Source organism: Malania oleifera, chromosome 1 (genome assembly GCF_029873635.1).
Source record: "Malania oleifera isolate guangnan ecotype guangnan chromosome 1, ASM2987363v1, whole genome shotgun sequence".
NCBI classification, from domain to species: domain Eukaryota; kingdom Viridiplantae; phylum Streptophyta; class Magnoliopsida; order Santalales; family Ximeniaceae; genus Malania; species Malania oleifera.
Genome location: NC_080417.1, coordinates 28,135,284 through 28,147,815, shown reverse-complemented (window position 1 = coordinate 28,147,815; position 12,532 = coordinate 28,135,284). Strand labels below are relative to the sequence as shown.

The 12,532-nt window shown below is 35.0% G+C and overlaps 1 protein-coding gene across 1 annotated transcript; it reads right to left on the bottom strand.

The window, feature by feature from the left end:
- Positions 1-3,777: 3,777 nt before the first annotated feature.
- Positions 3,778-8,580, bottom strand: LOC131164191 (uncharacterized). The gene is made up of 4 exons (XM_058121200.1): positions 8,025-8,580; positions 5,466-6,089; positions 5,085-5,260; positions 3,778-4,602 (listed from the first exon to the last, which is right to left on the bottom strand). Exons 1-4 carry the CDS (start codon positions 8,027-8,029, stop codon positions 4,004-4,006), a joined length of 1,404 nt encoding a protein of 467 aa, XP_057977183.1. The 5' UTR covers positions 8,030-8,580; the 3' UTR covers positions 3,778-4,003.
- Positions 8,581-12,532: the final 3,952 nt, after the last annotated feature.

The window sequence follows — 12,532 nt, the reverse complement described above, 5'->3', positions numbered from 1 at the left end:
TGTTGACCCAATGTAGAAATCTGAACCTGAAAAATAAAGAAATAAATAAGAAAAGAAGAAAAAGGAATTTCAGTAGGCTTCATCAACAAATCCCCTGTTTTCATTGACGAATACCCTTCAGTGGTTTGTCAATGAAGTTCAAGGCATCGTCGACGAAGAGATCCCAAACAAATGAAATTTCAAGCTTAGGGTTCGTCGATGAAGCCCTTCTTTCATCGACGAACAATCTTCTGCAGTTCATCGACAAAGGCATCATTTCGTCGACGAAGTGTGCCCGGTCAACGGCTTATAAAAGGATTTTTTGTTTGCTTCCTCATTAAGAAAACAAATTTCTCTCTTTTTCTTTCTCTAACCCGCGCCCTCTCTCTCTCTCTCTCTCTCTCTCTCTCTCTCTCTCTCTATGATTTCTTGTTGTTCGTTGCCAGATTCGACGATCGGAAGTTACCACGAGTATCTAGGGGAGATTCTCTACAAGTCTAGCAGAGCAAATTGTTGATCTGAGTTTTTCAGGCATTACTCCAAAATCAGGTTAAGTAGGATATTTTAAGGTTTTATAGTTGTTTTGGAGTATAAGGAGCCTAGGAATTGCTAAATGAGGAATATTCTAAGGTTTGTGTTAATTTATCTAAGGAAAATATGGTTTTAGGATTTTGAGCTGCAAACGCCGTAAGGCATGGACTGTGGGGTTTTTAGTGGGCTTTCTGGTAAACCAGGTAAGGGGATTATATTATGTCAACTTTTTGTGAAATATGGATTGATTAAAATGCAATATACGTTTTTAGGGAAAATTATTGTGGTTAGTTGATCATCTCCTATTTTCTATTAAATATGTATTTTGAGTTAAATAAAACCCTGGAGATGCTCATACCCTATTTTCAGCAACTTATTTTTTCTCAGTTAGGTTATTTTATTTATGGTTAACAAATGAAAATTGTGTGGCATGGGAATAGTTTTAAATGGCATATGTGAACAGAGTGTTTTAATTGGCTGTTACACTGTATATGATATAACGGCCGGGGGTCGAGTTTTGATATAATAGCTAGGGGCCGAGTTTTTATATAACGGCCGGGGGCCGAGTTTGATATGACGACTGAGGGGTGGGTTTTATTGAATGATAGTTTTATATGAAATGAGTTATAATACAATTTTTATTACTTAAATTGTCATATATGATTCTAGAACCCTATGGATTTGCGATATGTGATAATGTGAGCACGGTACCGCAGTTATATGTGATAGTGAGTGCAATCACACTAGCATGGAGGTGTGATAGAGTTAATTGGAGACCTGGGCTGTAGTACTACTCCAAGGTTTCCGCTAGGGGGGCCCATCCATGGTATACCGGGTGACCATAGGTAGGCACAATCGTACTTATGTGATAGTTTGACTCAGCTGCGAAACCATCGGCTACGAGTTGAGTCCAACCTTCGAGCCACACAACCTGTCATGGGGGGAAGTATGTCGTATGAGTATGTGATAGCGTGTCGACGCTACTTTGGCAGTCCAAGTTGCGTCTTTTATGCATATATGGGCAGATTTACTATAAATGGGCTATATTGAGTCGATCATTATTACTGGTAAATTATGTATCTTCTGATATACAATATAGTACAATTTTTATTTAAAAATGTCATTTTTATGTACAATTAAATGATGGAGTTTTATTTCACACGAGAACCGATGCTAGTTACACACTGATGTTAATATAATTCATCTTACTGAGAAGTGTCTCACCCCATTATATAAATGATTTTTCAGGTCCTTCAGGGAACCGTTCCTAGCTCGCCTCGTGGTGGGAGTTAGATTTTTGGAAGTAGTTATCAGTGTTGGTGAGATACCAATTATCTTATTTTATTGTTTTGAAAATTGTAATATGTAGACGGATAGTGGTATGTATATATTTGGGGAACAATTAGAACTCTGGTAAAGAATGTTGATGTTTTAGTAATCTTCCTCTGTATGGTTTTATTCCTAGTATTGGCAGGTGCACCCGAGATTCTCTGGTTAGAGTGGGTTGCATTCCTGTATATGTATGTATGTGTGGTATCAAGGAATGTTTTATTTATTTTTCTAGCACCCCGGGTCCACGTGGCGGGTCGGGGCGCTACAGGTAGTATCAGAGCATATTTGATATATTTAGCAAGTTAAATTTTCATATTGTTACACCCACCCATGTAGGTGCATTTATTTTTTGCTCGGGAAGATACAGCTCATGGAGCATGCGCAGCCTCGAGCATGCATTTCGTCTTTATTGCTACTCCATCTCAATGCTTCTCTTGGGCATATATATATACTGCTTTATAAAGTTAAGTGTGTGTGTGTAAGAAAAAAATATTCAAAGTGCAGAATTAGTGAGTTGTATGCTGTGTGCATGAGCCTGAGAGGTTTGAGCTTGAGTTGAGTTAGAGTGTGTTATCCTCCTCCATTGTATTTTTCGTATTGATCATACAGTGAGACTCCTTCTCTCCCGCAAATGTAGGCCGAGTTTGGCCAAACCACGTATTCCTTTTGTGTTTAATTGGGTGTGTGTGTTTTGTTTGTGTTGCTGGAATCATCCCCTTTCCCCCTAACAAGGCTTGCTTTCAAAAATTTGTTTCCTATCAAAGTATCAAACTGTGAATGTCCTTGGCCGCATGCCTACCCCGCTACCCGCTTCACACCACACGTTGTGTCATTTATATAACAGAGTGCTTACAACTTCATCCAAGGGCACATTGCCAAATAATAAATTAAGGGATATCATTGTCAAAAATTAGAAAAATCCAAAAGAAAATCAAAAAAATAAAAATGAAAAATAGAACCAGCAACCTGTTTAGTTAAAATTTATAAAACTAGCAATAACAAACAACAAAACTAAGTCTTAAGTCCCACTAGGTGGGGTCGATTATATAAATCATTTTCCACCAATTTTTGTAATCAAGTTAACATTTATAAAACTAATACAAATTAAAAAATTAATTAAAAAACATCTTTAAATCAAATAATATTTTAAAAATATGATTGAAATAATAAAATTACAAATAATTTATATTTAAAAATTATTAAAATAAAATAAAATTTATTATAATTATTTTACTTAACTATTCTACTTTCAAAATTTGCTTTGTAGTAAAAATTTTATTGAACATGACAATTGAAAAATAGTAAAAACATTTTGTATTTGCCTTTATTATTTTTTTAAAAAAATTATTTTTATTCTTGTAATAATTATATTTAAATTCACATGATCAATTAATTTTGATTTTAATTTAAAAGCATATAAAATGAATGACTTAACCCAAAAAAACTATTTATGGATATTAAAATTTCTGACAACGGACTATTAAAATAACATAAAAAATCATAAAATTTGGCTTCTACTTTTTTTTTTGGCAAACAGCTAAATCTAGGAATAGAAATAAAAAACTGACAACATAGACAAGCACATTTTTATAATCTATTTCTTCATTGTGAAGAATCAGAAATAGAAAATAGAAAATAGAAACCAACAATACCAAACAGACCCTAAGCTACCTACTCAGTTACTAATCTAAGCATTTGAGGCAATCAAATAAATGTTTTCAAACACGATACCAAGTAACAATGCACAGATTCTTCCATTGTTTAATGGCCCACAGTCCTCATGAATAAATGTACAAATGGGTTGTACAAATATGAGAATATGTGGATCTCTTCTAAGTGCAATTAACCTTGTCAATTCAATTTAAGCCATGGCCTTTATCCAAATCGAGTCATTGTGCCACAGCTGGAAATCGTCATTGTTGAAGAATAGTCAAATTAATGTCAACGGGGAAAAGACTCTTTTATAGAAGAATTTTTTACATCAGATCAGGCTGGTTTTAAATCTCTCTTTACCAAATTGCTTGAAGAAGAGACAGCAAACGCTGCAGAGCTAAATCCCCCAGATTATACTGTTCAATGGAGGAATTTGATTGACTCTGCAAAAACATCAGTAGAGCTTCTCGGAAGATTTAACAATTATGCAACCTAAACGAGGATCTTCTCATGTCTGCTCTTGCTCTTTCACACTGGCCATTTTAGCATTGTCACGGTCCCTCCTGAAAATGAAATACAGCGGTGTGTAAAACAGGCAACATAAGCCAAATGGAACTGCCATCATTGAAAGAAGTCCTCTTGACAGTGCAAAAGCTTCTTGCACAGACCCTGAAACTGGATCGACAGACTTTGGATCATAGCCATATATTTTCTCTGAAAGAATCCCCACCATAGGAGCAGCAAAAGATGAGAAGGATCCTTCAAAAGCACGATCAAATGCATAGATCATGGTCCGGTGTTTGACAGGGACGACTTCAGCAAACATTGGGCCATTTGCAGCAGTAGCGTTCCAGCTAATAGTTAGGCCCATGAAAAAGAGGGTGACAGCAAATGTGGACCAACTGCCAACAGACTGCGGGATCAATGTAAGTAGGAATACTGAGAATGGGATGCCCATGAAGGCACTGAATTGTGCACACATGATACGGCCAGAGTGCGGGTAGATGTTTGACATTCGATCTGCTATCAATCCACCAAGGAGGGAACCCATGGCACATCCAATGGCAAAAAGACTTAGGAGGCCTGCTGCACTATTATGATCAAAGCCTACAAAAAGAAGTAGAAGATATGATGCATATGCTGCAAGTAGATTATGAGAGAAATGCAAAATGAACACAGCAATTTGCGTCTTGTAATTTTTATCACAATGAGCAGTGTTTCAGTCATCAACTTTCAAAGTTCCTCTTTAAAATGAAATGAAAGTGCGAAATGCAAAAGCATGAATAGATTGTACTTGCACCAACATTTTTTGCATTGCAATATTAGGATTTGAGTATCCCAAATGTTGTATTATAGGGCAATAGTATTCAAAGTTCCAGTTGTGGGTTTATTGAAATTTATCATACGGCTTCTACAATCCAATTTCTAAGATTCGTTGCATTTAACAAACTAAAGAAATATACTAGATTTGCATACATGCTCCAATTGCAAAGCGGGGAAAGATACTATAACAGACAATCATAAAAAATAAACTTTATACTCTGCATTTAACAAACTTAGAGATGTACTAGATTTGCATACATGCTCACCAATTAGTTCGAACCACATGGTAAAGAACACCATGGCAGTCCATGGAAGTGAACCAACAATGCCCTGCAGGACAATGATCTGGAATGTTCGCACTTTCATAACAGATTTCATAGCCGTCCAAGACTCCAACCAAAGTGATTTGGTCCTGGAATTGCTTTTATCAATTAAATCAGCCCTGTAAAAATACATGGTAAAATCAGCAAATGTTGCCAGATGCAGATTATTAAGCAATTCAGGATGATTCTTCTTGTGTTCAGAAGTCCAAAGCCTATGACTTGCTCAAGAAATTGTGGAGGGAAAGAACGGTGAAAGAAGATGAGTAGTTATAAGGCAATAATGGAAAAGGGTAATCTAAACAAACTCAAGAAGGCAATCAGTACCTATCAGAATCATCCCCAACATCATAAGTAATGCTACTTGTTCTTCTTGGGTCAATAACAAACAAAAATACTAGGAAGCCGATTAGTGCACTCAATGTTGCCATCATAACGAAAGCACAACGCCATCCAGGTATTCCCCAAAATTGCTGACCTGCCATAACGGTTGCCAGGACACCACCTCCTATTCCACCCAAGGAACCAATAAGGTTGAGTAAACCAAATCCAGTCCCCCTCACCCCATCCTTATAGCTATCCGCAATAAAAGATTGGAGTGCTGGTATGACAATCGCAAGTCCAAATCCATTAACTGCTCTCCAAAAAGCAACTTGCAGAAAATGCTGGGAAGCACCCACTGCAGCTGTCGATAAGGCCCAGCACACCGTGCCCATTGCAAGCACTGTAGGACGGTCATAGCTAATAACCAGTACACCTGCCAAGGGCGATGATATCCCCTGTATGAAGTTCCGTATGAATGTAAGATACCCCAGATCAGATGGACCAGCACTGAAAGCTTCACTGACTTCTTTGTAAACAGATGGGAGGAGATTTTCATCAGCACGCTCCATTATAGAGGCTAAATTGATGAGAATGAGAGAAAGAGATATCCCAAAAATCCTTTTTGTTCTGTAAAAGGTGAACATATAGTAAGCTGTTAGGATAAGGAAATCAGGGTAAATGCGCAAAGCTAAAGTTGTCCAAACAGAGAGGCCAAATGGATGGGGGAAAGGCATGCCCACATGTGATACTATATTTACAGAATAAGATCACTTTCCATCAAGAACATGAAAATACAAATAGCACCTTAAAGTTTTTACCAATCAATGGGGCATCCAAACTGAGTGGGTATTGATTGAGGAGAATCTGAACATGAAGCATGGAAACATCCGTGAAGACTAAGCTTTTTCAGGAATGATGGCCACAAAAAAAAAAAAAAAAAAATTGCTTGAACCATTATGAAGTATTGTACCAGATAGCATGATCTTAATCGTGGCTGTCAATGAAAAAGGTAAATGAGGAATTGTGGCATCTGATAGAGTTCATGATCACTTCAGAAGGCGCAGATTTTAGAAATAACAATACCCTTTTAAGAGTTTCGACACATTCAAGGTGCCTTTGGACAGAAAACCATATAATCCAGAGCCTCAGACAAACTAAAAAGATCAAGTAGAACTATTTTCATGAAGCAATACTGATGAAAATATTTGCAGGTATTCCATCCAGAAACTGATGCTAAGATACAATTCCTTTCATGCATTGTTTAGTACCCCAAGCAACAAATATGAAATGAAAGCAGATGAATGAGGAATCAATTGTTGCAATTTGGTGAAAATACTATAAAATGATTCTGCTCCATCTTGTTCAAGATATATTTATTTTGAAAAGCAGTTATTCAATTTTTCTTCATTTGATACCTCCAGGATTTGCTGGATCAAGGATTAATTTTTGAGGAAAGGAAAGGAAAGGAAAGGAAAGATATAAGGAGGAAACATTATATCAAAACACTATTAAAAAAGAATTTTGCTCAGACATGATTAAAAATTAAGAAACGTTGAATCTTAATTATGCATAAAATTAAGTTTTTATCCATTGATTTGTTATATATATTATTTTCTTTCTCACTTTACTCGATAACCAAATATGAAAAAGAGAAATTTTTTCACATTTTCCTTTCCTTTCCTTAATATTTTTCAAGTTCTAAACAAACCCTAAGACCTTGATTGGATCAAGGATTTTTTTTTTTTGGGAAAAGGAAAGGAAAGAAAAGAAAAATAATAAGGAAATTCATTTTCCATCATATATTACGTCAGATAATATTAAAAATGAAAATTTGTTCTAATATGATTAAAAATTAAGAAAAATAAAATATTGTTCATGTCTAAAATCAAAAATTTATTCATTGATTTGTTACACATTTTATTTTCCTTCTTACTTCCACCCAAGTGTAGAAACTGACTTCAAATAAAGAAAAGAACCCTCCAAACAAACAAAGAACCAAAGAAGGACCACAATATATTCCATCCAACCAAACAGAGCCAAAACTGGTTCTAAGTTGTGCCGAAATACCACAAGAAAATTTAAATTGCTTGTGCAAAAAAAATAAAAAATAAAAAATAAAAAAAATAAAAAATTTGCTTTAGCTATCTCCTCCCCTTTTTCCTCTCTTCTAGTAGCACCATTTATCATAAATAGTTACATTCATTAACAGTTTCCCCAAAAAACAGAACCTCCAGTCAAGGAGCCAAATGCAAGTAATTGCCTACTTGGATTTTCATTATTATCATTAGAAACCAAGGCAATGTAAAACATGAAATCCAAAATCTTTGTTTTCTCAACGATACTCTACCGTTTTCTAAGCAACCAAACAGATAGCACTCAGAACAGAATTTTAAAAAATTAAACAATGGCAGAGGACTCAAAAAATTCCTTGAATTCATCGTTCAACACCAGTCACAAACAACAATTAAACATACTCATAAAACAAAAATAAATCAAGAACCCAAAGGCACACAAAAAACACGCGAAGGAATCGAAACGAGAAGGGGAGCTTCTTAATCTTACTTCATGGCTTCCTGATGCGTGGGAAAAAGAGGTGGAGATTGAAGAAGACAACACTATCACGATGTCCGAACAAGGCCCATCAATCAACTCCTTCAAAACAAAACTGGGACAGGTTCGTAGCTCGCAACCATGGCGGATCTGGGAGTGGGGCATCCACCAGAGACGCACTTGACCTCAAAGTCCCCAGGACACATCCGGCATTCCCCTTAAAGAATATTCAAACGATTTGTATATTTGCGGATGCACAGATGATGTACTCACCCATAAAAAATTGTGAAGGGGACAACATTGGACGGAGAAGTCTCTCTCTCTCTCTCTCTCTCTCTCTCTCTAGCGAGGGAGTTTTGAAATAATTGAGAAGTTTGACTTTTATAAGGTGAATTTGACAAACATGGGACTCGCGAGGATCATGGGATGGATCTGTCTATTGTCTGAATTTCATTGGAAGGATTAAATTAACAGTTATTCTAGAATATATCCAACTCGCGGTTGAGCGTGGCAACTGCTACCTTCGTGGGAAGCTTGTCTGCGTTCGTGCCTGTATCTGGAATCCGTTGTGTTCTATTTCTATGGGTTCGGACGTTGAAACGCCTACGCATGCGGAAACTAGTTAGTGCTTTCTGCTGGGCCTGCTGGACAGCTGGCGGTTCCTAAATTATTTTATCATTCAATTTTAGTAATAATTAATTAAACCATTCTTATCTTATTAAATGCCAATATCTCCTTACCATTTGTCGTTTCAATTTGAAAACTCCATGAAACATCTAATTTTCTCCTACCTCAAAAAATAAAAATAAAAATTGAGGTTCTATAGTAAACACCAACACCAACCCACTATAGACCATATCAACACTTTGACCTTCTATTTAATTAATAGCACCATGTGTGATAGTCGTAGGAAAATACAATTACTTTCATCGTCTATGAATTTCAGATGATGCAATCAACTTAACTCAGTTTAATGATTTTGCATTAATAATTGTATAAATATTTTATTCCTAAAACCCAAATTCAATTTTTGATTATCTAGTATGGACAAACTTCACAAAGATATTACTGTCCTCAAATACACAATTCCTTAAATTTTAATTATTATAATATTTCTGCCATAACTTAAATATTTTCCCTTCACTCCTATTGTTTTTTCTTTGTTTTTATTCATTTAAAACCTCAACCATCATCTCTTTTGTCTTCTTTAATCCTTAAAACCATTGTCGCTTCCTCTTCCTCTTTAACTGTTGTAACTTTAATTAGTGTAAGATTATTAATAAAGTTGCTTAAATAAGGAGCACGAAAGAAATGAATGATCATGCTTAGCTTTGAAAGGTGTCATTAATTTGTTGTGGAGAAAGGTCATTGGCAAGTGATTGTGAAAGATCCATCCAGGCAATGGGCTTCTCTATTAATTAGAGAATATTGTCATCAATTAATATGTGAGGAGCTTCAAGATTTAATTAGGTTTGAGAAATCCTGAAAATAGGTCTTTGTTATGAATACCATAAGGGATTAATGATTGTCACCCCTTCGTTTTTCCACCACCATAAATTCTTTCCCAACCTTATTGCCCTATAAAAGGGCATCATCTTCCTCTCTTTTTTGACATACACATTGCAAGCTTGAAGGAAGTAGATGTATAGTAAGGATAGGGGTAGAGGAGAGATAAAGAGAATAGAGATATTTTATACAAAGGATAAAGAGAAGAGAGATATTTTGTACAAGACCAATTCCAAAGTCATCTTGTAATTCCTCCCGAGATAGTGAAATTTTGATTTCATCCGCCTGTGGAGTAGGCATAGCCAAACCACGTAAAATTTCCGTCTTATCTCTATTTATTTTCCTGTATCTTTTATTATACGTTATTAGTATGAGACTCTAACTATCTAAGATATTTCTTTAAATCATATTTAATTTATTTCTTGTAAATTTTACTCCATACGAGTATAATATTTTTTAGAAGAGAATATGTCATTTAAAGTTTAAAGAATATCAATCTCCAGAAAAGATGGTAAGATAGTCCTCATGAAAAGACTATATATTTAAATCTCTCGTATATATATATATATATATATATATATATATCTATATATATATATATATATATAAAATCTCCTGAAGAGATAAACCTCTTGAAGAGGCTATATATGTAATCTCTAGAAAAGATGGTAAATATTTACCTCCAAAATACGGCATCGGCCTAAGAGTGCGTCTAGAGGGAGGGTGAATAGACTATTTTTGTAGATATTCTATTTTTCTACAAAACAATAAGACTTGGCTAGAAACAAGTAATTTATATCACAATTGTTTGTAAAGTAAATAACACAAGTAAATAAAGAGATGAGAGAGAGAAGAGCTTGAGACCGTGATTTTAACCTGGTTTGGCACTTAGCCTATATCCATGCCTTGAGACCAACTCAAGGATTGTAAAACTCACTATGTAATCTCCATTCAAGATGAAGAAGCCTTTACAACCCGAGAACAAATCCCCGTTGCTCACCAAGAGCTAATTCACGAAGTTCACCAAGAACCTTCTTCAATATGGTTCACCAAGAACCTCCGATTCACCAAGAATCAATTAACAATCAAAATGAATGTAGAGAATACAGAGAAGACTCCTTCTTGAGTTGATAATACAATGTAAATCCTCGCACTACTCTATTGAGCAAATGATATGTAACAAGAATAAAGAGTAAGAGAGTTTTGAGCAAATATGATAACCTAGGATGAATGCAATAACCAATTGATCACTAATCAATATTTTTAATAAATGCAAGTAGCTTGTATTTATGTGCAAAGGGACGAGCTAGACGTTATCTGGCCGTTGAGCATTTAATGTGATAAGACAAACAAAAAACTAGTCGTTTTAAGCTCGTTGTTTCAGGTTTCCCGATGCAAATCATCGACTAATTGCATCAAATCGTCGATGAGTTGTCCCAATTTGTCAACAAATTACCTCTAATTGTCAACAAGATGTTGGTCAGAAAAACACAATTAGCTACTGGAAAAATTCGTTGACGATTTGTCTCTATTCGTCGATGAGTTGCCCTAATTCGTCGACGATTCACCTTAATTAATCAACAATTTGACTGGGCTGAAATTCAATATAGCTACTAGTTTAATTAGTCGACAAGCAAGGTCAATTTGTCGACTAATTGCCCCATTTCTCAAACTAATATGCCTTTTGGCGAATTAAACCTAGCTAGGACAAGTGTGTATGAAATATAATAAGTCTAATGATGATTAGGACTTATCCTTATGAACTTCTAGTAGATTATAAGATATCTTGTATATGATGATGCTTGTGAAAACTCATTTTGATATCTTATGCACTAGTGTGAATTAGTATGCATACTCATTTTGATGTTCTATACTAGATTGAACTAATATGCTTATGTATTTGCTCAACTCTTGCTAGTTATTCTTACTAACATCATAAATACAAGAGTTACAAGAAATCCTACCTCACACGTGCAACCCATTACATATGTAAGAATTTATAAGACTTCAGTTGGTTGTGTATGGGTATTCCTTGTGTAAGCTTTGACCATTGCTTCATTGAAATTCACCTTATCCTTGTGCTTTCTCCAGTATTGACTTGTTGTCCTGTAAAACATAGAGTGCACAAATTAGTTAACCTAAGGGTCACAAATGAGTTGTTATCATCAAAACCTACTAGATTGGGATACTTTAGCCACCAAGGCTAACAGAGGGTATATTTTTAATCTCCCAAAGAGATGTTAAATTCAACCTCTTGATCGAAGAGGTGAAACGTTTATCCTCCAGATGACCTCCAGAAGAGGTAATAAATTATTACCCAATTTAATATTATAAATTGGAATCATACTCTTGAAGAGTATAAATTGAAAAATAATATAATGTTCCTGAAGAAACATATTTAAGTACCCCAGAAGGGTAAAAATAATATTATATTATTATCTTAGTTTTATTTCAATTTTTACATTTTATTTTTTAAATTATCTTCTTATTATTAATTTATTCAGATGTCGAACCTAAGTAAAGTTGAATTTGCTCCCCTCGACATCAAAGGCAACAATTATTTATCATGGATTCTTGATGCTGACATCCATCTAAATGTAATGAACTTAAAATACAACATCCCTGCAGGATCACGCAATAGCTATGATATTCCTTCGTCATCATTTACATGAAAAATTAAAGACTAAATACCTCACTGTTAAAGACGTACTTATCCTAGGGAAAAATTTAAAGGATAGATTTGACCACCAAAATACTGTAATTTTACCAAAAGTTCGATATGAATGGTTGCACCTGAGGTTGCAAGAGTTTAAAACAGTCAGTGGATATAACTCATCTCTGCATAAGATTAACTCGAAGTTAAAATTATGTGGTGAAATTTTTACTGATGAAGACATGCTTGAAAAGACATTTACTACTTTCTATCCCACTACTGTGCTCCTATAGCAGCAATATAGGGAGAGGAAATTTACTAAATTTTCTGAACTTATATCATGTCTTCTTGTTGCTAAGAA

What these genes read in the sequence shown, in the direction of transcription:
- LOC131164191 (XM_058121200.1), bottom strand. An exon ending in GTTGGGGATGATTCTGATAG is followed by an intron (nt 5,261 to 5,465) that starts GTACTGATTGCC and finishes GTATTTTTACAG; the next exon opens with GGCTGATTTAATTGATAAAA. An exon ending in CATGTGGTTCGAACTAATTG is followed by an intron (nt 4,603 to 5,084) that starts GTGAGCATGTAT and finishes TTCTTTTTGTAG; the next exon opens with GCTTTGATCATAATAGTGCA.